Raw genomic sequence first — 27,889 nt, forward strand, 5'->3', positions numbered from 1 at the left:
TTTTTCTCATTTTCAGAATTTGTCTTTATTTAGCGTAAATTGTTGGTCTGTTTTTTTTATTTTTACAAACATTCTGCCAGCAGGTGAAGTTTACATTTTGTCCGCGTCCCAAATGGCACCCTATTCCCTAAATAGTGCACTACTTTTGACCAAGCTTTGGGCCTTTGTCAAAAGTAGTGCAATATACATGGAATAGGGTGTCATTTTGGAAACAACCTACATTTCTAGAAAGCGTATCATTCATAAGAAGTACTGCTCATAATTTTACAATCAAGCACACTTTGAAATAATACAAAATATTCCCTAAAAGACAATTATAATCAGCAAATGGTGGTCAATATGATTATCAGACATGTGAATTATTTTAACTGCAGTCTCACTCCTACACACACACACACACACACACACACACACACACACACACACACACACACACACACACACACACACACACACACGCACACACACACACACACACACACACACACACACACAGTTAAACGTTGGAAAAACAACCAATGCACAAACACATTAATCAAGGTGGCTGAAGCGGTATCATTCAGTTCCTAATTCCAGTATTTCCTCATGACATGTTATCCTCCTAACTCAATCTACTGTCTACTCAATGACAACAGTATTTAGACCAGATAAATCACTTTAGTTGGGGTTGTGATGGAGTGAGTGGGAAGATTTCACTAACAGTCAGGACTTTTTTTCCATTGGAGATACACAGACGTACAGTAGATGTGTAAATAGTTTTAGTACAGTGAAGGGGGGAACTGTTACATGATCAGAAAACATAGAACCTCCAATTCATTTCTGGACCTTGAAGTAATTTCCACATGGGACACCAGGTAGATGCAATTAATGATCAGGTAAAACGGAAAACCAGCAGTAGTCCGGACCTCGTAGGGTAAGATTTGAATACCCCTGACATAGATGAACACACAGACAGGACATGACTGAGAAACAGTTTTTCTAAAATAAATATATGTTCTTGCATATATATATATATATACCGTAAATATATACAGTATAGCGTGGTTAATAGAGCAAGCGTCGAAGATAGGAGACATTACATAATTGCTATGTGTGTAATTTGCCAGCCCCTACTTAAGCAATTTAGCATTTCTGGCAAAATAAAATGTGTAAACCAAAAAAGTATGTAATAAAGTAAAATACATTTGCATATCGGTTGCAATAAAAATGATTTTTTTTCATACAAATGAGATACAAAACAACAAAATGAGGTTACTAACTTTTTGCTCTGGCCAAGTAAATAGCTTACAATTAACTTTACATTCTATGTCCAATCAATCACCTAAGATTAAGGCCGAGATTCAATGCGCCGTTTAAAGGCAATGTTACTGCGTTTGCAGAGATCACATTCAGGGTAAACGCTGTAGAGGTCGGCTCAATTGGAAATTACCTTTAAATGTCAAGCGCGTGCTACACCATGGTTTCAAATTGAATCGCAGCCTAATTATTCAGATTAGTGACACGTGATTGGATGGTGACCCTCCTGACTGGAGTCTGGTCTGCCATCCGATTGGCCACCAACTCCTGTAACTGTAGTGCCCCTCCGCCAATAAAAAAGAAAGCCGGGCAAACGGGGCCGGAGCAATCGACAGGCCCCTCCCACAGAGGACGGAGCGAGTGTGCATCGTAGAAAGTGACGCGACCCTTTTCAAAGTCAAGGCACACCCCAAGCCTGGGAGGCAGGGGGTAGGTGAGGCCCGTAGGCGAGGAGGCAGGGCTGTTGCCGTTGGCGATGGTGGGGCTGCGGCGGGGGTTGGTGCCATTGCAACCATGGTTGTTATGATGGTTGGAAGCCTGGGGCAGGAAGATCTTGCCCATGCCCATGGTGAGGAAAGAGAAGGGGGGAGGGGATTCCAGGGAATCCTCTGCCCCACTGTCATGGCCACTGTCTGGGTCATAACTACAGGGGGAGGCAGAGAGAGAGAGAGCGAGAGAGAGAGCGAGAGAGAGAGCGAGAGCGAGAGCGAGAGCGAGAGCGAGAGAGAGAGAGAGAGAGAGAAATAGAGAGTGCGGAGTCATACACACACGCACACATCTAGGGCCCGTATACATAAAGCGTCTCAGAGTAGGAAGGCTGATCCGTTCCCCCTGTCCATGTAATCTTATTCATTATGATGTAAAAGGTTAAACTGATCCTAGACCAGCACTCCTAATCTGAGATGTTTTTTTTTTATACAAGCCCTGATAGTCAGTCTATCCTCAACCAATTTTCCATTGACTACTTCCTGTCCTCCCTGGACTTTATAGCCTCAACCTCCTGCACCACTCACCGGGGACTGGCCATGTCTTGCGGGAGGTGAAACCAATCCTGTAGTTTGGCCTCTAGGCCCACCCCCACCTGTGGAACAGATAGAGGCAATGAAAGGGGGCAGCGGTGTTGCATATCAGTGTTGCTTCCTAAGTGGACAGTTTGATTTCACAGAAGTGTGATTGACTTGGAGTTACATTGTGTTGTTTAAGTGTTCCCTTTATTTTTTTGAGCAGTGTATATATATAAGTCAAAAACCTGGTTGCCTCTGCCATGAGGCTGAAACTTGGCCACAAGGGGATGTTCCAGCAAGACAATAACCCCAAACACACACCAAAATCAACAAAGAAATGGTAAATTGAGCACAAAATCAACACCTCCTGACTAGAGGTCTTCTCCCGAATGCCCAAGGCCCGATCCAGGATCTGAGTCTTGATCTAGAATTCTAGATAATGTTACAGGTCTGGGTCGGATCTGATGATTGTTAAGGTTCTCAAGGAAGGTGTAATTTTAACTGACTTCTCCGAAAGGACCTGTACAGATCCGAAACAGACTGCGGTAGAGGAGCGAGAGACCTTGTATAATTTATGCTGCTGCTCTTTTCAAGAGTGATGCCTGTAGCTTGTTATTGTTGTTGGTCAACTATAAGTCTGTCACGATCGTGTGGTGGATTGACGGACCAAAACGCAGCTTTAGGAAAATAAGCCATCTCCTTTTTATTAACGAAGAAGGCAAACGAAACAAAAACACTTAAACACTAAACAAAACAAGAACACGATCGTGAAGCTAAACAACGATGTGCACACACTGGCTACAAACGTATCACATAGACAACTACTCACAACAAATGAAAGCCTATGGCTACCCTAAATAAGGCTCCCAATCAGAGACAACCGAAATCAGCTGTCTCTAATTGGGAACTCATTCAGGTAACCATAGACTCTCCTAGACAACTAAACATACATAGACAACGCTAGACACATGTACTCAACACAAACCCATATACTACACCCAACAACCCCTTTACCATAGAAACACCCAAAACCAACAAAACACAAACATTCCCCATGTCACACCCTGACCTAACTAAAATAATAAAGAAAACAAAGAATACTAAGGCCAGGGCGTGACATAACCCCCCCCCTTAAGGTGCGAACTCCGGGCGCACCATTAACCAGTCTAGGGGAGGGTCTGGGTGGGCTTCCATCCACGGTGGCGGCTCCGGCTCTGGTCGTGGTCCCCACGTCACCACAGTCCCTAACCGCCTCCTTAGCTTCCTCCAAAAGACCCCCCTCCACATTAACCCCATTGCATTAAGGGGCAGTTCCGGACTAAGGGGCAGCTCCGGACTAAGGGGCAGTACCAGGGTAAGGGGCAGTACCAGGGTCAGGGGCAGTACCAGGGTCAGGGGCAGTACCAGGGTAAGGGGCAGCACCAGGGTAAGGGGCAGCACCAGGGTAAGGGGCAGCACCAGGATAGGGGGCAGCACCAGGATAAGGGGCAGCTCCGGACTGAGGAATGGCAGCTCCGGACTGAGGGACTGCAGCTCCGGACTGAGGGACGGCCCATGGCTGGCTGACGGATCTGGCTGCTCATGGCTGGCTGACGGATCTGGCTGCTCATGGCTGGCTGACGGATCTGGCTGCTCATGGCTGGCTGACGGATCTGGCTGCTCATGGCTGGCTGACGGATCTGGCTGCTCATGGCTGGCTGACGGATCTGGCTGCTCATGGCTAGCTGACGGATCTGGCTGCTCATGGCTAGCTGACGCATCTGGCTGCTCATGGCTGGCTGACGGATCTGGCTGCTCATGGCTGGCTGACGGATCTGGCTGCTCATGGCTGGCTGACGGATCTGGCTGCTCGTGGCTGGCTGACGGATCTGGCTGCTCATGGCTGGCTGACGGATCTGGCTGCTCATGGCTGGCTGACGGATCTGGCTGCTCATGGCTAGCTGACGGATCTGGCTGCTCATGGCTAGCTGACGGATCTGGCTGCTCATGGCTAGCTGACGGATCTGGCTGCTCATGGCTAGCTGACGGATCTGGCTGCTCATGGCTAGCTGACGGATCTGGCTGCTCATGGCTAGCTGACGGATCTGGCTGCTCAAGGCTAGCTGACGGATCTGGCTGCTCATGGCTAGCTGACGGATCTGGCTGCTCATGGCTGGCTGATGGATCTGGCTGCTCATGGCTGGCTGACTGATCTGGCAGATCCTGTCTGATTGGCGGCTCTGGCAGATCCTGTCTGGTTGGCGGCTCTGGCAGATCCTGTCTGGTTGGCGGCTCTGGCAGATCCTGTCTGGTTGGCGGCTCTGGCAGATCCTGTCTGGTTGGCGGCTCTGGCAGATCCTGTCTGACGGACGGCTCTAGCGGCTCCTGTCTGGCTGGCGGCTCTAGCGGCTCCTGTCTGGCGGACGGCTCAGTAGGCTCATGGCAGACGGGCGGCTTTGCAGGCTCATGGCAGACGGGCGGCTTTGCAGGCTCATGGCAGACGGATGGCTCAGACGGCGCTGGGGAGACGGATGGCTCAGATGGCGCTGGGGAGACGGATGGCTCAGATGGCGCTGGGGAGACGGATGGCTCAGATGGCGCTTGGCAGACGGGCAGTTCAGGCATCGCTGTGCAGACGGCAGACTCCTGCCGGCTGAGGCGCACTGTAGGCCTGGTGCGTGGTGCCGGGACTGGTGGCACCGGGCTGGGGACACGCATCTCAGGGCTAGTGCGGGGAGCAGCAACAGGACGCACAGGACTCTGGGGACACACAGGAGGCTTGGTGCGTGGTTTAGGCACTGGTGGTAAAGGGCTGGAGACACGCACCATATGGCTAGTGCGTGGAGGAGGCACTGGTGGTACTGGATTGGGGCGGGGAGGTGGCGCCGGAAATACCGGACCGTGCAGGCGTACTGGCTCCCTTGAGCGCCGAGCCTGCCCAACCTTACCTGGTTGTATGCTCCCCGTCGCCTGACCAGTGCGGGGAGGTGGAATAACCCGCACCGGCCTATGTAGGCGAACCGGGGACACCATGCGTAAGGCTGGTGCCATGTACGCCGGCCCGAGGAGACGCACTGGTGACCAGATGCGTTGGGCCGGCTTCATGACATACGGCTCAACGCTCAGTCTAGCCCGGCCGATTCGTGGAGCTGAAATGTACCGAACCGGGCTATGCACGCGTACAGGAGACACCGTGCGCTCTACTGCGTAACACGGTGTCTGCCCGTACTCTCGCTCTCCACGGTAAGTACAGGGAGTAGGCGCAGGTTTCCTACCTGACTTCGCCACACTCCCTTTAAGGCCCCCCCCAAGAAATTTTTGGGTTGTACTCACGGGCTTCCAGCCTTGTCTCCGTGCTGCCTCCTCATATCGCCTCCTCTCGGCTTTAGCTGCCTCCAGCTCTTCACGAGGAAGGCGATATTCTCCCGGTTGTGCCCACGGCCCCTTACCATCCAGTATCTCCTCCCATGTCCACGAATCCTGTGTAGGTGGGTCCTGTTGCCGCTTTCCATGCCGCTTGGTCCTGTAATGGTGAGTAGTTCTGTCACGGTCGTTTGTTGTTTTGTATAGTTTGTTAAAGTGTGTCGTGTTCGTTCATCTTCTTTAAATAAAAAGAGAAGATGTATCATTATTCCGCTGCATCTTGGTCCGTCTCTCCAGTACACGATCGTGACAAAGTCATCAAAGTGGAATTGGGCTACAGTCATAGAGCCTCAATGTGGTAAAAGTTAGGAGATAACTAAACAATGGAAGATGGAATTAAAATGACAGAATTAAAAGTTAAGAAGAAGGATAGGCTACAATAACCAAGAGCTAACAGGTAGGCTGCTATACTTAATATTCTAAATGGGCTTGTTGTTATTTGTAACTGTAGGACGAGAAAGTGCATGCAGCCTCAATTAGCCTAGCAGCCTCAATTAGCCTAGCAGCCTCAATTAGCCTAGCTTGCTCCCCGAGTCACTCGCTCACAGTATCAAGGCCCCTCCCCACCTACTAAAGCGGACATCTCTCTCCCTCTCCCTCTCCCTCGCGCTTAATCAGCTCTGGTTAATGAAGTAGCTTTTAAAAAAAAGACTTTTCTGCTTCCCTCATTCGGATCGGACAGGGTTTGGATCTAACCAGGTCTATACGGAACGGGTCTAGTGGTCCTCGGGTTCGTTCGGAACGGGTCACTATTTTTAAAATGAATTTTCGCATGTCGGTTCCGGGTGGAAAAGTCCCAGGTCCATTTCAGAAGCGGTCCAACTTTTTGGACCTGTGAAGACCTCTACTCCAGACTTGAACCCCATTGAATACCTGTGGTTAAAATTGAAGAGGGCAGTCCATAAGCGCAGACAAAAGATAAAGGATCTGGAAAAATTCTGTATGGAGGAATGGACTAAAATCCCTCCAATCCAATAATTCTCCAATCTCATAAAACATTTTACGCACACTGCTGTTATCTTCACAAGCTGAGGTATTGAAAGTTATTGAAAACAGGGGTGCCAATCCTTTTTACCCTTATCTTTGAGAAAAAAAAGTAATATTACTTGTTAAACAATCTCTTTTCTGAGCAATTATATTAATATAAAATAATATAGTTTCCAGATTTTTGTTTGTAGCATACAATATAGCCCAGCATTTTGTTGCTCATCAAGGGTGCCAATAATTTCGAACATACATTTTCATACACATTTTTGTATATAGTTATGCATACATACAAAAAACACATAAATACACACCATACAATATAGTAAGGGCCAATTCTAAATCGTCCTCTAAGGGTTTTCCAACTGGCGGCCCGGCCCGCGGGTCAAATGGTTTTATTTATACGTTTTGAGATTTTTATTTATAAATATAGAGAGATTTTTTTGTGTGTGTGTGGGGTGATTTTCATTGTTGAACATAAGACTGTAAAAAATCCAGGAAATCAGCTCCAAGTGATTTTCATTTTTAAAAATCTGTTCCCAAGTATTTTCCTGCATAACAGAGAGACGTGATCATGTCAAAATCAAATGTTATTTGTCACATGCGCCGAATACAACAGTGAAATGCTTACTTACAATCCCTTAATTAACCGACAATGCGGTTTAAGAAAATACCCCCCAAAAAGTAAGAGATAAGAATAACAAATAATTAAACAGCAGCAGTAAATAACAATAGTGGGGCTATATACAGGGGGTACCGGTACAGAGTCAATGTGGAGTCAATATACAAATGTAAGCAAGGTTTGAAATGATTATGTTTTACTATCTGTTTGGGCTTCTTGCAGTCAAATTATTTGTAATTATGTTCCGGCCCCCCAACCATCCGCACAAGAAAAACTGCCTACGGCTGAATCTAGTTGCTGATCCCTGCCCTATGCACCTGTAGAGATTTGAAAGGATTTGATTGGTATAAGCAATATGGGTTAACTTCCACCTAGCAGGGGGCAAATCCTCTCAGATCTCCACAGGTGAATATGGCACTGGCCTTATGGGGTAGATTTGGGATTGGGACAAACTCTCCTCCCAGCCATTCCACTTACTTTGACCAGATAGGAGCCGGGCTCCACTGAGCACGCCCAGTAGTGCCTGCCCTGGGTGATGGCCACGTCGCCCACCAGGAGGTCTGCAGTCAGGTGACAGGAAGTGAGCGCTCGGTCAGCGGCCTGCATCAGGGACAGGCCGGGGACGCTCCGGGCACAGCGCTGTTCCTTGCTCACCACCAGCCGGTCGGCATGGAGACCCCAGCGAGAGTCCAGGTAGAAATTTAACACTGAGAGAGAGGAGGCCAGGGGAGGATAGGGAGATGGAGAGGGGGAAAGAAAGAGGGAGGGTGGAAGGAGGAGTGCATAAGTAGGAAGGAGAGAAGAGGGAAGAGGTAGGTTTTGATGAGATAGAGTAGAGAAGCGAAGTAGGAGAGAGGGAAGACGATAAGGGCACAGAGGAGGTAAATACAGGGTAGTGCTGAGCAATTAGTGATTTTTGAGGTTGGTTCAATTATTCAAAAATAACCACTTTTTTATTTTTATTTCGATTAAAGAAATGTACATTAAATGCAATGTGCATTATGTGGGTTGAATGCTGTAAAAACACAGAATAAAACAATGATGGTAGTGACTGCTTATCACTTTAACCATAATTTATTCACATTACTTTAATAAAATATTTGTTTTATTTAATAACTTTATATTTAATTCCAAGTTCTCATCTCTATAGAGCTGCTGCCTATGCTGTCTGACAGAATCACTATTTTAGTCGTTTTCAAAGTAAATAAGGCCTACTTTTTTATTTTTTTATTTAATTTTACCCCCTTTTCTCCCCAATTTCGTGGTATCCAATCGCTAGTAATTACTATCTTGTCTCATCGCTACAACTCCCGTACGGGCTCGGGAGAGACGAAGGTCGAAAGCCATGCGTCCTCCGAAACAAAACCCAACCAAGCCGCATTGCTTCTTAACACAGCGCGCCTCCAACCCGGAAGCCAGCCGCACCAATGTGTCGGAGGAAACACCGTGCACCTGGATCCCTTGGTTAGCACGCACTGCACCCCGCCCGCCACAGGAGTCGCTGGTGCGCGATGAGACAAGGATATCCCTACCGGCCAAACCCGGCCAAACCCTCCCTAACCCGGATGACGCTAGGCAAATTATGCGTCGCCCCACGGATCTCCCGGTCGCGGCCGGCTGCGACAGAGCCTGGGCGCGAACCCAGGGTCTCTGGTGGCGCAGCTAGCGCCAATAAGGCCTACTTTTGACTGCTGAATACCAACTATCAATCACTTAGATCATGTATTTACGCGCTCGTGAAGCAACTGCTTTCTGTCCCTCTTCATCGCACGTTCTCTCTTGTCTCAGTCTCTGTGTCTGCTCCGCACAGACCAGACAAGTTCAAGCGGGCACGCAATGGATTATGGTCATTGTAGTTAATTATCAAGTTTTCTGAGCTAAACAATGTAGAATATTGGCCTGTTGAAAACTAAAACTCCCTACTACATCGCACAGTTCAGGCTTGATCTGAGTTATCTATACAGAAACCGCACATTGAGCTCACAGAACAAAACTGAACAAAGTGGAATTCAAAATAATTGAACCGACGTCGGTCAATTAGTTGTTTATAAAACAAAAAATAACCGATATTTCTGTTAATCGATCAGCACTAATACAGGGATAGAGGAGTAGTAAGATGCAGTATATTAAGAAAGTATTCAGGCTCCTTGACTTTGTCCACATTTTGTTATATTACAGCCTTATTCTAAAAATTGTTTAAAAAAAATTCCCCTCATCAATCTTCACGCAATACTCCACAATGACAAAGCAAAAACTGTTTCCGAATTTTTTGATAATTTCTATAAAAAAAACTGGAAATATTACATTTACATAAGTATTCAGATTTTTTACTCAGTACTTTGTTAAAGCACCATTGGCAGCGATTACAGCCTCATCTTCTTGGGTATGACGCTCCAAGCTTGGCACACCTGTATTTGAGGAGTTTCTCCCATTCTTCTCTGCAGATCCTCTCAAGCTCTGTCGGGTTGGATGGGGAGCATTTCTGCACAGCTATTTTCAGGTCTCTCCAGAGATGTGGTTCAAGTCCAGGCTCTGGCTGGGCCACTCAAGGACATTCATAGACTTGTCCCGAATCCACTCCTGCGTTGTCTTGGCTGTGTGCTTAGGGTCATTGTCCTGTTGGAAGGTGAACCTTTGCCCCAGTCTGAGGTCCTGAGGACTTTGGAACAGGTTTTCATCAAGGATCTCTCTGTACTTTGCTCCATTCATCTTTCCCTCGATCCTGACTAGTCTCCCAGTCCCTGCTGCTGAAAAACATCCCCACAGCATGCTGCCACCACCATGCATCATTGTAGGGATGGTGTCAGGTTTCCTCCAAATGTGAAGCTTGGCATTCAGGCCAAAGAGTTCAATCTTGGTTTCATCAGACCAGAGAAACTTGAAGCGGGCTGTCATGTGCCTTTTACTGAGGAGTGGTTCTATCTGGCCACTCTACCATAAATGCCTGATTGGTGGAGTGCTGGTTGGTTGAAATACTGTTTTCACTTTGTCATTATGGGGTATTGTGTGTAGATTGATGGGGGGGGGGGGGATATTTTATACATTTTAGAATAAGGCTGTAATGTTACAGAATGTGGAAAAGGGCTCTGCATACTTCCTGAATGCCCTGCATAGAATCAGGGCAACAAAGAAAGAACTGAGAGGTTTAACAGAGACGAGGGATAAAGAACTGTCATGCAACTCCTCTGGAATGAAAAGAGGAGACATGGACTAGGAGAGAGGGAGTCAAACTGTCTTTCGTCAACAAACGTAGAAACTGATAGAAAACAGTCAAGCAGAAGGTCAATCAAAGGAGAAGGAGATGCATCGTTCCTAAATTGGGATTATTAATATTCCTGAGGGAAACATAGCAGAATAGAATCGTTTACCAAGGGAGACAAGGAATGACCACTCCGGACTTCCCAGACACATTAGCACAGATCTCCATCAACTCAATCCATTTGTTAAGCCTCAGGTTTGAACAAATAGCAAACCTCATCAACACACTCTGAGATCTCATTGTGGAGGGAGAACGAGGGTGCCTGGGAGGACAAGAGATGCATGGTATAAATGTAAAAAGAGGTCGAGATATGTGCGAAGCAACAGGAGGAAAAATGAGAAAAGAGTGTCGATGCTCACATTAACAGGCAGAGGGGGAGATATGGATTGAGAGAGTGGACCTAGGAGTGGAACGAGTGAGATGAGGAGAGACATGTGAAGACAGTGTTCAGAGGATGGGTTGGATAGAGAGATGGGATGGGAGGAGAGTTGGATGGTATGGGTAGAGAGAAGGATGGGAATGGGCAGAAAAATAGAGAAATTAGTCATTAAGATGATCTCTATGGATACTGTTCGGATGCATATCAGTTATACCAATACTGATGAGATCATGTGTGTGTGTGTGTAGTGTGCATGTAGTGTGTGTACCTATAGAACAGTGTATAAACCTCACCCGGTGCTGGCGGGGTGTGTAGGTACACCTCCTCACTGTACTCCCCGAAGCCCGCCTTGTTGCAGCCTCTCACCCTCAACACATACACACTGTCCATCTCCAACCTGTCAATCACAGCACTGGTTCCGCCCACCTCCTCCAGCCGCTGCCAGCCCCAGCGGGCCGCAGCCAATCGCCCTTGGATACCACCCCTGGCCCCGCCTCCTGGCACCACCCCCCGGCGACGAAACTCCACAGAGAAGTGCCAGGCGGGGGCGGATTCCTGAGGCAGCCGCCAACACAGGAAGAGCTGGTCATAGGCCAGGGTCTTTTGGGTGTCAATAACAGGGGCCAGAGGGGCTGATGGGAGAAAGCATTACAGCTGTCAGTCAGATGTTGGATACAAAAAACATACTCTCTGGCTTGATTACATATGCAATACTGTCAGATGTTCACTACAGTTTGCTAATGCATAGTTGAAGATACAGTATGATTCAGTAAGATGACATAACTAATGGTAGACTCAACGAGATGATGTTGCCACGAGCAGCACAGCAGATATTCAGATGAGCGCGATGCAACACTGCTCTCACACAGCCACACAGAGTACCTGCGCATGTGCACGGGTGCGCTTCGCTCTTCTACAACGTGATAGCTACAGGAGAAGTTTAACCTTGCGCTTCGACGCTCTCAGCTGTTGCGGAAATTGACCCACTACTGCTGTTTATCTTGTGCATTTATTTCATCTTGCTGAGTCTACCTTTAAATTGAATTACCACCAAAATGTTACATGATTGTATTCTGTAGTATGTCATTTTTCTTACATCCTCTCTTTCCTCTCCTAAATCCCTTTTTCAATACTCTGGCTCTAACCCTGCTCTCTGGTTGACTATCCCTCTATGTCTCCATAGTCCCCTCCTCTATCCTCCTCTCTCTCTGACTGACTCTATCCCTCAACGTCTCCCCACGCTCCTCCTTTATCCTCCTCTCTCTCTGACTGACTCTATCCCTCAACGTCTCCCTAGCCTCCTCATTTATCCTCCTCTCTCTCTGGCTGGCTCTATCCCTCTAACCCCCCCTAGCCCCCTCCTTTATCCTCTCCTCTGTCTCACCCTGGATGAACTGCAGGTCTGTGAGGAGTTTGAGCTCTTTGGAGACGTCCAGCTGGAAGTGTCTGAAGGAGGGATCAGCGGCCAGAGAGAAACACTGCAGCCCCTCGATGGACGTGGATAACCTTGGAGAGAGAGAGAGAGAGAGAGAGAGAGAGAGAGAGAGAGAGAGAGAGAGAGAGAGAGAGAGAGAGAGAGAGAGAGAGAGAGAGAGAGAGACAGACTTTTAGAATAATTATTTGGGATTAGATGACAAGTCCGAGGGGAGAGGTATGCACTACATAGACTTAACAACTTTATTATTAGGGTAATACGCAATTAGAGTAACTTTAATTGATAGCAGATAGATTAATCTTGGTTAATCCAGAACTAAAGTCTCACGTAATTGGTCAGCTGCTCGATTAAATTTTAGGTCCATGCATGTTAAGAGAAGGGGCTAAGAGACGCTAGAATGAGGAGCAGAACCGGAACGAGGAGCTCCAACTTCTCTCTTTGCTGGCCGAATGCCTCCTCCCCTTCCGAAATCCGAAAGATATATTTTTTTTCTTCACCTTTATTTAACCAGGTAGGCTAGTTGAGAACAAGTTCTCATTTGCAACTGCGACCTGGCCAAGACAAAGCAAAGCAGTGTGACACAGACAACAACACAAGAGTTACACAAGATGCTAATACCTGCGAAATCGTGATTTGACCAAATAACCAGTTACAAAACAAAAAAACACCGGAACTACTGCTGCTTGTTATCCCACGCAACCCATTCCATTCCCTACAGATTCTACGGTACCAGTTATGTTTACATAGACCTGTCCACGAGACATTACAGATACTGTAGATTAATGAGACTACGCCGTGTAGCAGTCTACTGTCTACCTGTATAACTACATGTTAACATGCCTTTAATCCAGTGTCAGTCTAACAAACCATCATTGGAAACAGTGAACACTGGTTGGAGCACAACTACATAGAACACCCATCACTAAAGCCACACCACGTTCTCTTTATCAAACAGGTCTACTGGCTCCCTCTTGTGGCCATTTGTCATTTTGCGGACGCCGTGGGATGAGCAGTGAAAGCACACACAAGAGGGAAAGAAGAATAGACCATAGACATTGATTGGAGGACTGGGTGAGAGGAAATGGAACAATAAGAGAAACAAACAGAGAAACAAACAGGGTTACAGAAACAAACAAACAAACAAAACAAAACAAACAAAGGAACGGAAAAATCAACAAAACTAGGGCGTTAAAGAGCCCTGGGTATTCGTCCAAAGTAGAACCCTATTCCCTACAGTGCACTACTTTGGAACAGAGCTCTATGGGGAATAGGGTGCTATTTGTATGAGCTTCCACGCTGTCTGCTGCCCAGCCAGTCAGACCTGTTGTGTGTAAAGTACCTGCTGTGTGTCTGGCGTGCTGCCTGTACGAAGCAGGGCGGGTCCGTCTCCTTCAGCAGCTCTTGGGAGAACGCCATGAGACCTGCGTGTTCTAGCAGGCTCCGCCTCTCCGCCACCTGGCCCGCCAACGCCTCGCCCCGCCTCTGCCGTGCCCCCTCCAGGGCCTGAGACAATGAGGCGTGGCGCTCAGCGAGAAGGGCGGTCAGGTCTCTCACGCTCTGAGACAGCTGCTCCCGTGCCGCTACGCTGTTCGCCTGTGGACAGACAGCAACACACAGGGAGGAGTAGCACCGTAGAGATGTAATGTATTTCAATCAATATTATTCTAGAATCGTGTTCTATTTCATTCTGTGGTTAAGCCAGGCTACGCAGTCAGACAGCAACACACAGGGAGGTTAGGAGGACCACAGAGATGATGTATTAGACAGCAACACACAGATTAGGAACATAGAGCTATGTATTATGTATACATGAGCATAATACAGTATACATGAGCATATGATGTCTACTGTGGTAAACAATGCTGTCTATGGTGGTGTGGTCAGTAGGATCAATATATTAGCCAGCTTGCTTAGATATTATTATATATTATTGTGGAGCTCATATGATGAATTGACAATTTTTTTTACAAAAGAAAACTTGGTCTAATTGACTCAACATCTAAAAACACATATCTAAGGTAAACTTCCTTCATTAATCCAAAGTTATTTCTGGTTGTTTATCAAAGTTAGCTGGCTAACTCATTGATCCTGCTTTGTGGTATACCCCTCTGGTGGCCTATTTCTGGACCTCTGCAGACTGCAGTGTTATTTAGTCACCTCTGTCTGAGTGGTGGCACTCTCCAGCTGTGAGATCTGGCCCAGCACCGTCTCCTGGTTGGACAGAATGTAGTTCATCTCCTTGGTAATCTTGTCCTGTCAAATAAACAAAGAGTTAATGCCCTGAACAGACGTAATCCTAATGCACATCAGTAGCTCTGTATTACCCTACATTTGAACTGTATTCATCTCTTACACACTGGATGATCTAAACCCACAGCTCAATGGCGACTTACCCCTTTTCTGTCATGCTACTAGACTAACCACCAACCATTGAGGGCCTATCTCCATTGAGTGTGATATCCACTAATGCCACTGAGTATAACAATATTGCCATTTAGGTACTTTTATTCAAAGCAGCTCAGGTATTACATACATTATCCAGTAAATCCCACAGTATAAGGCCAATGCAGGAACCATGCTACAACCAATTAAGCCATTGCACCCAGATGCCTACCTTGAGTGTCTGGTAGGCCTGGGCGACTGGCGCCACCTTGTGCCCGGCGTGGACGCGGCGCAGCTTGCAGAGCGGGCACAGCAACCGCTGGCACGTCCTACAGTAGAAGTGCAGACGCTCCTGGTCATGCTCCGGACACGACAGAACCTGGAGGAGGAGGAGAGACAAGAGGGGTGAGAGTGAGGAGAGAAGAGAGGGATGAGTGAGGGATGAGAGAGAGGCAGGCCTCACCTTGGGCCTGAAGTTGAGGGTGGGCTGGACGTGTTCGTGCTGGGCGCGCGGCGTCCCCCAGGGGTGGTAGAGCTTGAAACACTCGTTACAGAAGCTGGCTTGGCAGTCGGCGCAGCCCTTAGTGGCCTCCAGGGACTGGGGAGGCTTGCAGAACTGACACATCACAGCCACACTGCCCAGGCTCACTGTGTGCCTGTACCTAAGAGAGGGGGGAGAGGAAGATAGAGGGGAATGATTAAAGGGAGGAGGATAGGGGAGCGAGAGAGAGAGAGCATGGGCAAATTAGGGCAGGATAGTAGTAGATAGGGGGTGGGCGAGGTTGGAAAAGGCGAAAGAAATAGATACAAAAATAAGAAAGACAGAAGGAGAGAACAGGGCCAAAACAGAGAGAGAGGGGATGGGTAGAGCGGGTGATAAATAACATAACAGAGGTTACTCTACATGGGGAAAATAAGCTTTTAGCCGTTACACTGCAGTAGTCCAGTGGAGGTGCAATGTATTTCTGCGACAGTAGGTTGCTGCAGTGTGTTGCTGCAGTGTGTTGCAGTCTGGGAGCTCTGCTAATTTCCTCTCTAGGTCAGCTCCATGCTGATTAACAAGAGTGGCACCCTATTCCCTATATAATCCACTACTTTTGACCAGGACCCATACTATTTTTGACCAGGGTGCTGGTGCTAGTGTGTGTGTGTGTGTGTCACGGGTGAGATCTGAACAGACTGGGAAACCAACGTCTTCAACAGACCAAGAGGAAATTCCTTCCCGACGGTGACACTGATTTTGCAGGCAGGGTAAGGCTGGGCAATATGGCCAAAATATCATACAGTATCAAGGTATTTCATGTTTTTGAATAATAAAAGTTCTAAATTTGCTTTATGAGAAGTGTGTGACCATAAGATTGCAACACATACATTCTAAGCGATTTCAATGGGTCTTTCTCCCTTCTGATTGTTTTATACTGTTCAATTCAACTTAAAACAAAAATCTTTTTCAGCATTTTCATCAATTTCTGCATTTCCTGCAATCATTTGAGATCATTTCCACACTGCCACGTAGAGCTGCACGATATGGGCAAACAATTTTAAATAAAATGTTGCAGTTGCGATATGGAGCAAACCATTTGGGTGAACTGTTGGAATCATGGAAATAGAATGATTATTCTAATTCTATAGTTAGGCTATAATAGTGGGCACTTTGAATACAGTGTTGTTCGACATGACAAAGAATAAAAATGCCAGGGAGGAGTTATGGTGACAGGGTAGGAACCAAAGTGATGGTCAGTGTTTCATAGGGGATCCTATAACCTTTGGTTACATTGAATGTTTTCTCTTAGATACTTCCTGTAGCTAACATGTTCATGCTTCGCATATTCCTCTTGGATTTAGAAGATGCTGTTGCACAAACAACATGCTGATTTAGGTCACACCATCCCTGGTATTATCAGGCTGTATAGCTAGTAGAGGTCGACCGATTATAATTTTTCAACGCCGATACCGATACCGATTATTGGAGGACCAAAAAAGACGATACCGATTAATGGGACGATTTTTAAAAATGTATTTGTAATAATGACAATTACAACAATACTGAATGAACACTTATTTTAACTTAATATAATACATCAATAAAAATCAATTTAGCCTAAAATAAATAATGAAACATGTTCAATTTGGTTTAAATAATGCAAAAACAAAGTGTTGGAGAAGAAAGTAAAAGTGCAACATGTGCCATGTAAGAAAGCTAACGTTTAAGTTCCTTGCTCAGAACATGTGTAACGGTCGTCGGATGAAGATGAAGAATCGGACCAAAGCGCAGCGTGGTAAGTGTTCATGTTTTTTTATAGAACTGAACACTATACAAAATAACAAGAGAATAAATGAAAACGAAACAGTCCTGTCAGGTGCAGAAACACAAAACAGAAAATAACTACCCACAAAGCATCGGTAGGGAAAAGTAAGTATGAGTGTGATTCTCAATCAGAGGCAGTTGTCTATCGTTGTCTCTGATTGAGAATCATATCAACTACACCCGGCCAAACACAAAGAAATACAAAACATAGAAAATTAACATAGAATGCCCACCCAAATCACACCCTGACCAAACAAAAATAGAGACATAAAAAGCTCTCTACGGTCAGGGCGTGACAACATGAGAACATATGAAAGCTGGTGGTTCCTTTTAACATGAGTCTTCAATATTCCCAGGTAAGAAGTTTTAGGTTGTAGTTATTATAGAAATTATATTATATATATATTATATATTATTACTATTTCTCTCTATACGATTTGTATTTCACATACATTTGACTATTGGATGTTCTTATAGGCACTTTAGTATTGCCAGTGTAACAGTAAAGCTTCCATCCCTCTCCTCGCCGCTACCTGGGCTCGAACCAGGAACACATCGACAACAGCCACCCTCGAAGCAGCGTTACCCATGCAGAGCAGGGGAACAACTACTCCAAGTCTCAGAGCGAGTGACGTTTGAAACGCTATTAGCGCGCACCCCGCTAACTAGCTAGCCATTTCACATCGGTTACACCAGCATAATCTCGAGAGTTGATAGGCTTGAATTCATAAACAGCAGCGCTGCTGGCAAAACGCACAAAAGTGCTGTTTGAATGAATGCTTACGAGCATGCTGGTGCCCACCATCGCTCAGTCAGACTGCTCTATCAAATCATAGACTTAGTTATAACATAATAACACACAGAAATACAAGCCTTAGGTTAGCTGTTCGTAATGTTTTGTCTAGTGATCGATAAACTCACAAACGCTTGGATTGCTTTTGCTGTAAAGCATATTTTCAAACTCTGACACGATAGGTGGATTAACAACAAGCTAAGCTGTGTTTTGGTATATTTCACTTGTGATTTCATGAAAATAAATATTATTATTTATTTTTATTTTTTTGCGCTCTGCAATTCAGCGGTTGTTTACGAAAATGATCTCGTTAAAGGGATCCGTGCGCCAAGAGGTTAAATTAATATGGTCGAATCCGGAAACTGTCATCTCGAAAACAAAACATTTATTCTTTCAGTGAAATACGGAACCGTTCCGTATTTTATCTAACGGGTGGCATCCATCAGTCTAAATATTCCTGTTACATTGCACAACCTTCAATGTTATGTCATAATTATGTAAAATTCTGGCAAATTAGTTCGCAATGAGCCAGGCGGCCCAAACTGTTGCATATACACTGACTATACACTGTGCAATGAACGCAAGAGAAGTGACACAATTTCACCTAGTTAATATTGCCTGTGTAACGGTTCTCATGGGCTGAAGGAAGAGTGGACCAAGGTGCAGCGTTTAAAATGTTCATGATTTAATCCAAAAAGAAACCAAATCGAACAAAAACAACAAACAACAAACAGCAGAACGAAAGCAAAACAGTTCTGTCTGGTGCAGACACAAAACAGAAAACAACTACCCACAAAACACAGGTGGGAAAAGGATACCTAAGTATGGTTCTCAATCAGAGACAAGGGATAGACAGATTTCTTTTAGCTAAATATGCAGGTTTAAAAACATATACTTCTGTGTATTGATTTTAAGAAAGGCATTGATGTTTATGGTTAGGTACACGTTGGAGCAACGACAGTCCTTTTTCGCGAATGCGCACTGCATCGATTATATGCAACGCAGGACACGCTAGATTAACTAGTAATATCATCAACCATGTGTAGTTATAACTAGTGATTATGATTGATTGATTGATTGTTTTTTATAAGATAAGTTTAATTCTAGCTAGCAACTTACCGTGGCTTCTTACTGCATTCGCGTAACAGGCGGGCTCCTCGTGAGGCAGGTGGTTAGAGCGTTGGACTAGTTACCCGTAAGGTCGCAAGGTTGAATCCCTGAGCTAACAAGGTAAAAATCTGTCGTTCTGCCCCTGAACAAGGCAGTTAACCCACCGTTCCTAGGCCGTCATTGAAAATAAGAATGTGTTCTTAACTGACTTGCCTAGTTAAATAAAGGTATAAAAAAATAACGCCGTCCAAAATGACCGATTTCCGATTGTTATGAAAACTTGAAATCGGCCCAAATTAATCAGCCATTCCGATTAATCGGTCGACCTCTAATAGCTAGTTACGTTTGCTCTGACTCAGTACATTTATTAGCTAGCCAGCTAACTAGCAATTAGCATTAGTGGCTATTTAGGCCCAACTTTTGGCCCAACTTGCTAAGAAAAGACAAACTAGCCATTTGCAGATGTAAGAAACACAAACTAATAGTGTAATTATAGAACGCTAGTGGATTTATATTAAGAAGCAAAGAGAAAACAGCATAGTTGTCATCAGTGTTGAATGTGCTGCATTGACCACTGAACGCAAGTGTCTCGTGGTCGAGGAACAACAAATATGCACAGGGTGAGGGGCTAGGTCTTGGTGGAAAGCGGCATGGAGAGAGATGACTATAAAAATGGACGTTACACATGGTGTATCACATTCAATATCCGTTATAGAAGGTAAAGTAAAAACCCAAACCAGTCTGTGCATCAAAATACGGTATACTGCCCAGCCCTAAGGGCTACATCCTCCCTTACAGAAAAAACACGATTTCACAAGTTCGCAAATCACATTATTTCAAGTGAAATTTCACATGAAAATCATGTGAAAATGTGTTTTCACATGTGTAGTTTCATGTTATCACATGTGTAGTTTCAGGTTATCACATGTTGCTTTACATGTTATTACCTTCACTTCACATTAGATCACATGGGATCACATAAAATGTATGTGTCCTTTTCCGTAAGACCATGACCTGTGCATAGTGCATGTGTGCGTACTTGCGTGTATAAATGTAAGTGTGTATAAATGTGTGTGTGTGTGTGTTACCTCTCTACAATGCGCTCCAAGGTGAGGTTACGCAGGCAGTCCGTCAGGCCCTTCTCTCCCAGCTCTACCTCTCTCCCACAGGGCGGGCACGGAAACAACATCGCAGGGGGCGGCGGTTCCTTACGCCGTCGCCCCGGCGACGGATACGTCCCAAATCCTGGACAAAGGGTGACAGAGGGGGAGAAGTCAGTCAGTGGGATGAGGAGAGAGGGATGGGTAAAGAGTGGATGAAATAGAGAGAAAGAGATGTGTGCATTTCCATCGCATCCCCAGACTAGTCCTATTGATCGTCACTTGACATTGAATCTAAAGACACATACACACACACACATACACACACTCTCTCTCATGTGCAAACACACATTTACGCAAACACACACACATTACCTGAACGTAGCACGCGGTCGATGGGTCGATGGTCGGCCTTGCTGGGCATGGGCCTGCGTGCCTGGCGGGGAGAGCGGGTGTTGGGGGTGGAGGCAGGAGAGTTGGGCTCGGGTGGCAGCTCCGGAGGAGGGTAGCCATTTTGAACCAGGACCTCTGAGGCACACATCAGGCAGACGCTGTGCTGACATGGCAGGACCACGGGCTGCTTGACGATCTCCTTACACACTGGGCAATGCAGCTCGCACTCAATGCTCTTCACGTTAGACTGGGGAGGAGGGAGAGGTGGAGAGTCAATGAATCACACAGGTAGGGGTCCTGTGGTGCTCGGTTGGTAGCGCATGGTGCTTGCAATGCAAGGGTTGTGGGTTTGATTCCCATGGGGGGATCAGTACAAAAAACTATGAGAATATGTGCACTCACTACTGTAAGTCACCTCTGGATAAGAGCCTCTGGTAAATGGAATGTAAAATGGGTCACTTTTACTTTGATATTCAAGGGAATTAATTCATTGAATTAAAACGAACCCACCAAGACAGAAAAAGAATGGGTAGAGAGATGAATTTATAGTGTTTGAAAGGAGAACTAAGTAAGTACACAGCGCGGGACCAAAATAGAGGAATGACATGAAGAAGAGGTATTGAAATGAAACATATTAAACAGTTGTGCCCCCAACGACAATAATCTGCAGCACTCAAGATGCTACGGTCTCTGGTCAAAAATAACGCACCATATAGGTCATAGAGTGCCATTTGGGATGCAGCCGTAGTGTGCGAGATGGCAGATATTTCTCAAGCTAAGTGTTAGCACGTGACTGTGGTCTTTATAAATAGCTGTCCACAATGGGCTGTCAGAGCAGTGGGAGACTCGTTAAATATCAATAAGGAAGGATGACCAGACATGAATTATTTAACTCCTGCACACGCCTGGTCCGGAGTGTGTGTGTGTGTGTGTGGGTGTGTGTGTGTGTATGTGTGTGTGTGTGTGTGTGTGTGTGGACGTGTTTAACCAGAAGTCCCCACAAGAATAGTAAACGAACAAAAATTTGACCAACTTGGGACATTTTGTTAGTCCCCACAAGGTCAAATGCTATTTCTAGGGGGTTTAGGGTTAATGTTAAAATTAGTGTTAGGGTTAGGAGCTAGGGCTAATTTAAGGGTTAGGGTTAAGAGCTAGGGTTAGGTTCAGGGTTAAAAACTTATTAGGACGTGCCCAAAGTAAACTGCCTGTTGCTCAGGCCCTGAAGCCAGGATATGCATATAATTGGTACCATTGGAAAGAAAACATTTTGAAGTTTGTAGAAATGCTAAAATAATGTAGGAGAATATAATACAATAGATATGGTAGGAGAAAATCCAAAGAAAAACCAACCGGAACTGTTTTTAGAATGGCAAGTATAAGGTCATTTAGGAAATAAGCCAAAATTAGCCAAGCCAATTCCTCTGGCTTCCACAGGGTGTCAGCAGTCTATGTTCAAGGTTTCAGGCTTGTAACTTAAAAAACGAATAAGAAATCTCAGTTTTAGTACAGGAACACAGTCTTGGAAATTTGTGTTTGCGAGCGCCATGAAGACAGGACGCACCATCTAAAATCGGTTTCCTACTGAACATACTTCTTTCCGTAAGAAATATTATAGTTTAAATACATTTTAGGGTATCTGAGGAGTAAATAGAAACGTATTTTGACTTGGTGAAACAGAGTTTATGGGTAGATTTTCGGATTCCTTTATCTGCATGTTGAACAAGTGGATTACTCAAATCAATGGCGCCAACTAAATTGACTTTTTGGGTTATAAAGAAGGATTTTATCTAACAAAACGACACTACATGTTACAGCTGGGACCCTTTGGATGACAAATCAGAGGAAGATTTTCAAAAAGTAAGTGAATATTTGATCGCTATTTGTGAATTTATGAAACCTGTGCCGGTGGAAAAATATTTTGATGTGGGGCGCCGTCCTCAAACAATAGCATGGCATGTTTTCGCTGTAATAGTTACTGTAAGTCGGACAGTGCAGTTATATTAACAAGAATTTAAGCTTTCAACCGATAGCAGACACGTATATGTACCTAAATGTTTAATATCCATCATTTTTATGATTATGTATTTGAATTGAGCGCCCTCCAGTTTCACCTGGAAGTTGTCCCGCTCTGGCTAAAACAGACCATAATGAGTAAGATTACATGGACAGGGGGGACCTGATCCTAGATCAGCATTCCTACTCTAACCCTGTTAACTGTAGCGGAATCAGTAGCCTAACTGTTGCAGGATGCATCAATACTGATAGCAGCTCTGGTAATAGCCTATGATGTGGTATAAAATTCAGGGTGGGGGGGAAACAGTGCAAACTCTACTCCAGCTGTCTTTCACTAAGGGGATTTTTCAGTGGCACAATGACATCATTCCAGGAAAGGGTTCTATGAAATAAGTAATGGAATTGTAGATCCTAGCCAATAAATAGGCTATCCAAAACTCAGCTTTGTGGCTTTCTGAACCAAAGGCTCCAGGAACTGACTCACACACACACACACACACATTGACACGAACAGTGACACACTCATACGCACACACACACTGACACACAAGTTAATCAGTACATTGAAAAACACTGAAACGAACCGATATCCATTCTATTGATTGCTCTGAGGCAGGGGGAGAGGAGGACGACAACCTTCCTTTGAATTTAATAAACTAATCACATCCACTTAAATGACATGATTTGTACTTGATTATATGCTTTAAGCAACACTATAGCACAGCCTAAATCAAGTGATACTTTTCCCACATTACAGTTTTATTCAATCACTTTGGCGCATTCTTCAGATACACAGTTTCATTCAGAAAGTATTCAGACCCCTTGATTTTTTCCTGCATTTTGTTACGTTACAGCCTTATTCTAAAATTGAATATATAATTTTTCCCCCTCATCAATCTACACACAATACCCCATAATGACAAAGCAAAACAGGTTTTTAGACATTTTGTCATATTTATTCAAAATAAAAACTTAAAAACAAATATTACATTTACATAAGTATTCAGATCCTTTATCAGTACTTTGTTAAAAGCACCTTTCGCAGCGATTACAGACTCAAGTATTTTGGGGTATGACGCTACAAGCTTTGCACACCTGCATTTGGGGAGTTTCACCCATTCTTCTCTGCAGATCCTCTCAAGCTATGTCAGGCTGGATGGGGAGCGTCGCTGCACAGCTATTTCAGGTCTCTCCAGAGATGTTAGATCGGGTTCAAGTCCGGGCTCTGGCTGGGCCACTCAAGGACATTTAAGAGACTTGTCCTGAATCCACTCACGCGTTGTCTTGGCTGTGTGCTTAGGGTCGTTGTCCTGTTGGAAGGTGAACCCTCGCCCCAGTCTGAGGTCATGAGTGCTCTGGAGCAGGTTTCATCAAGGATCTCTCTATACTTTGCTCTGTTCATCTTTCCCTCGATCCTGACTAGTCTTCCAGTCCCTGTCATTGAAAAACATCCCCACAGCATGATGCTCCCACCACCATGCTTCACTGTAGGGATGGTGCCAGTTTCTTCCAGACGTGACGCTTGGCATTCAGGCCAAAGAGTTCAATCTTGGATTCATCAGACCAGAGAATCTTGTTTCTCATGGTCTGAGAGTCCTTGAGGTGCGTCTGGCAAACTCCAAGCGTACTGTCATGTGGCTTTTACTGAGGAGTGGCTTCTGTCTGGCCACTCTACCATAAAGGCATGATTAGTGGTGTGCTGCAGAGATGGTTGTCCTTCTGGGAGGTTCTCCCATCTCCACAGAGGAACTCTGGAGCTCTGTCAGAGGGACCATCGGTTCTTGGTCACCTCCCTGACCAAGGCCCTTCTCCCCCGTTTGCTCAGTTTGGCCAGGTGGCCAGCTATAGGAAGAGTCTTGGTGGTTCCAAACTTCTTCCATTTAAGAATGATGGAGGCCACTGTGTTCTTGGGGACCTTCAATGCTGCAAAAATGTTTTGGTACCATTCCCCAGATCTGTGCCTGTCTCGGAGCTCTACGGACAATTCCTTCGACCTCATGGCTTGGTTTTTGCTCTTACATGCAATGTCAACTGTGGGACCTTATTTAGACAGGTGTATGCCTTTCCAAATCATGTCCAATCAATTGAACTTACCACAGGTGGACTCCAATCAAGTTGCAGTAACATCTCGAGGATGATAAATGTAAACAGTATGCACTTGAGCTCAATTTCGAGTCTCATAGCAAAGGGTCTGAATACGTATGTAAATAAGGTATTGCTGTTTGTTTATAATACATTTGCAAAACATTCTAAAAACCTGTTGTCTCTTTGTCATTATTAGGGTATTGTGTGTAGATTGATGAGGAAAAACATTTTTATTTAATCTATTTTAGAAAAAGCCTGTAACGTAATAAAATGTGGAAAAAGTCAAGGGGTCTGAATACTTTCCGAATGCACTGTAAGTGGTCTATTTTCAAAACTCTAAGTACAAAACTCTAAACTGATAACACTTGTAATGGCCCCTATCCTTTTAAAGAACTTTTGATTGTGCATTCATTGGGGTTGCACATATCTTTCACCCCCGAGTCATTTATGCAAAATCACCAATGCATCAGATAATGACAAGTTCACCATTTAGTTATTTAAACTACTATTTAATCCAACAGCAAAACAATACAATATACACATTGTGAGCATGTTGGGAAATAGGTCAGTCTTACGGTTTCATTATCCGTATCCAGTACAAACGTAGGACAAATCATCAGAAATATGGTGTATAACTAAAAAATAAATAATAATATGTTTTATTGTCACATACTGTATACGGTGTTGTATGTCATTTCTGCCCCTTGCAACATTTCACATGATCACCTTTTCTATGTGTTTCAATACAGTATCTCCTATCTCTCTGCTCAACAAAATGAATCAGCTTACACTGAGTGTATCAATGAAATTCAGATAACGAGTGGAACATGTTGTTATATACAACCCAGGTATTTCAGCAGTGCATTGTACTCTACACTATAATTCCAAATGGTAGCACATAAGAGTGACTCTTTCCACGTTGTCCTATTGAAGCACATTGGCTTCTGGAGAATGATGATGTAGTATTTACAGTCACATCCATATACAGTATGATTTAGTTTTCCCTTCCAACATAAATTGATGTCAAATTGATACATTTATGGGCTAAAAATATAGAAATGTACAACTATCAAACTATATATGTTAACTAGGCACTACATCAGTTTAGTTCAGTAATTAACAGTTTTGAGCAGTTTGATTAAGTGATAATGAATTGTAGTGTTAACAAATGATAAGAATATCATATCAAATGTAGGCTTAAAGTGAATATTGCATTTTGAAAAGCAGATAATTAAATTGAAAATGCATCCAAATTGAAAGAGGGATTTGTTGCAGTGAACAAGGGACTGTGAATTCGTTTGTTATACTTGGTCAATAAAAACATTTGATTCGAGTTTTGAAACATGAGCTATTTTGATGATCTGTTTAGATTTTTGTGCTCAGAGTTGTGAAAATGCACGAAAGTGATTTTTTTAAATATAATGTATATGAAGCCAAGCCCTTCACACACACACATCACATCACATCATAAAACACGCAGATGTGAAGGTCAAAGAAAGATCATTTATAATTTACCAGCACGACATGGTTTGAGTCACAATGTCTCTATGTCATTCACCAATGTCAACTCCGTCCTGTCCTTTCTTGTTCTATTGAAACAGCGGCCGAGTATACGAGCAATATGCTAGCCAGGTTATGCTACACTGGCTACAATCCACTGACGCCCACAAATGATTTGTCCACATAGAACCTGCAATCTATTTTAAAAGCCCAAATTGCCTCGCAATGCAATGTCTTTCACCTGCTTGGTTTCCAGAACACGCGTTGTGATACAGCGCAATTCTTACCTTCAGCTGGAATCTAGGCGCCATGACGGGAATGTTTCTTCCACGGTAATCGGAGCGGTGCTCCCGGAGAGGTGACACTAGAAACTGAAAGGGGGGGGGGGGGGGGGATTTCTGCCCAACTACAAGGAGGTGTGACATGGGAGATTTGTGAGATGCTAATTATTTTAAAGACTACCTTTTAATTCCTGTTGATATAGTGCTTAAAAATTGTGATTGTCAGTCTTTCACTGTTCTCTTTGTTGAAAACTACAATAGCCTGTGCGATCTTCGGTACCGTAGTTTTTTTTTTTTTATCTCCCCCTATGCAGCACAAGACTGCACCGCGTGCCTGCATCCCGTCTCCATGGTAACAAGCATCCCTGGTACCTGCACATCCTACAAGCTCGAACAAAACGTGTGGCATTTTATTTGCACGGCTTCTTTGTTTGTTTCCAGCGTGTCAAGTGTTGCATTCGAATAAGCATGGGGTCTACATCTTTAACGCATTTTTGTTGTCCACAAAAAAAAATCACCAGGTCATTATAGCGCACCTTATAGACTAGATCTAAAAAACAACATGTGCACCAAAATGGGTAACGCCTATAATAGGCCTATGAGTGATTCAATACATTTGGTAGGCATCCACATATTTACAGGTGAATTTAATGGGAAAGTATGGCAAAGGCTACAATGTTATTTAAAACATAAAAAGGCCTTTCTGTTTCCTTTTGGTCTAGGTTGAAGACTATTAGCCAACATAACGAATTAATGACCAGGTAGAGGAATGGGGTGGAATAGGAATATATATATTTTTTGTATGCTATAGATAGGCCTATATCACCTTTTTTTAAACATATTAATCTGTGACATCGAGCCGTGTTAAATGTTGGAAATGATTATGAAATAAGAGTGGTCCGACAGGTGGAAATTGGGGCGAATCAGACACCTGAAAATAAATAGTGGCAATCTGGTTCTGGTAGTTTAGGCATTAGATCATGAACCTATAAAAATGTCCTAGGCTATTAGTAGACTACAACGGGGAAACAACAAAACATGTCAACACAAACAATACACTGACACAACCATACACAGGCTAGTCATACTAATACGAACCAGAGCGTCCATCATTGAAGAAGTGAGCGTTCAATCCGACTGTGCATCCTTCGGTGAATTACACATGATACCCCTACCGTTATCATAACAATAACAACAGGTGCCATGAAGGCGAAAATTGCGAAATAGATATTCATAACTCCTGGTTCACCATTTCCACAATACGATTATTGGAACTGGGCGCAGGCGCGTGAGGCTACAACCCATAAAAAAAAACGTTAACAATAGAAAAATGAAGCCAAATGGGAGAGAGGTATTTTATTTAAACGAAATAAATGTAAACGATCATGAAAATACACACAGCATCCCAAATGCTGCCAGATTATTCGCTTGGTAAACTACTCCCAGCCCAGACATCTCTCAACCTTCCTTTGTTGAATCGCATTAGCCTCGGATATTCTGCCACGATTCTGGGGTTTCTGTCTCTGCTAGGCACTGTAATAAA

At 44.5% G+C, this 27,889-nt stretch overlaps 1 protein-coding gene across 4 annotated transcripts; it reads right to left on the reverse strand.

Annotated features, from left to right (window-relative positions):
* On the reverse strand, positions 1–27,889 carry LOC129819533 (tripartite motif-containing protein 46-like). Of its 4 annotated transcripts, none has more exons than XM_055875872.1 (12): positions 27,445–27,889; positions 20,450–20,714; positions 20,063–20,219; positions 15,227–15,425; positions 14,996–15,142; positions 14,539–14,634; positions 13,721–13,974; positions 12,331–12,452; positions 11,240–11,578; positions 7,786–8,015; positions 2,310–2,377; positions 1–1,939 (listed from the first exon to the last, which is right to left on the reverse strand). In XM_055875872.1, exons 1-12 carry the CDS (start codon positions 27,457–27,459, stop codon positions 1,480–1,482), a joined length of 2,352 nt encoding a protein of 783 aa, XP_055731847.1. In that variant the 5' UTR covers positions 27,460–27,889; the 3' UTR covers positions 1–1,479. The 4 variants fall into 4 exon arrangements, with proteins under 4 accessions (XP_055731847.1, XP_055731846.1, XP_055731849.1 ...); XM_055875871.1 differs by lacking the exon at positions 27,445–27,889 and adding an exon at positions 26,353–26,505; XM_055875874.1 differs by lacking the exons at positions 1–1,939; positions 2,310–2,377; positions 27,445–27,889 and adding exons at positions 10,927–10,967; positions 26,353–26,460 and having other exon boundaries at positions 7,937–8,015.

The sequence above is a fragment of the Salvelinus fontinalis genome, chromosome 22 (genome assembly GCF_029448725.1).
Source record: "Salvelinus fontinalis isolate EN_2023a chromosome 22, ASM2944872v1, whole genome shotgun sequence".
Classification (NCBI taxonomy): domain Eukaryota; kingdom Metazoa; phylum Chordata; class Actinopteri; order Salmoniformes; family Salmonidae; genus Salvelinus; species Salvelinus fontinalis.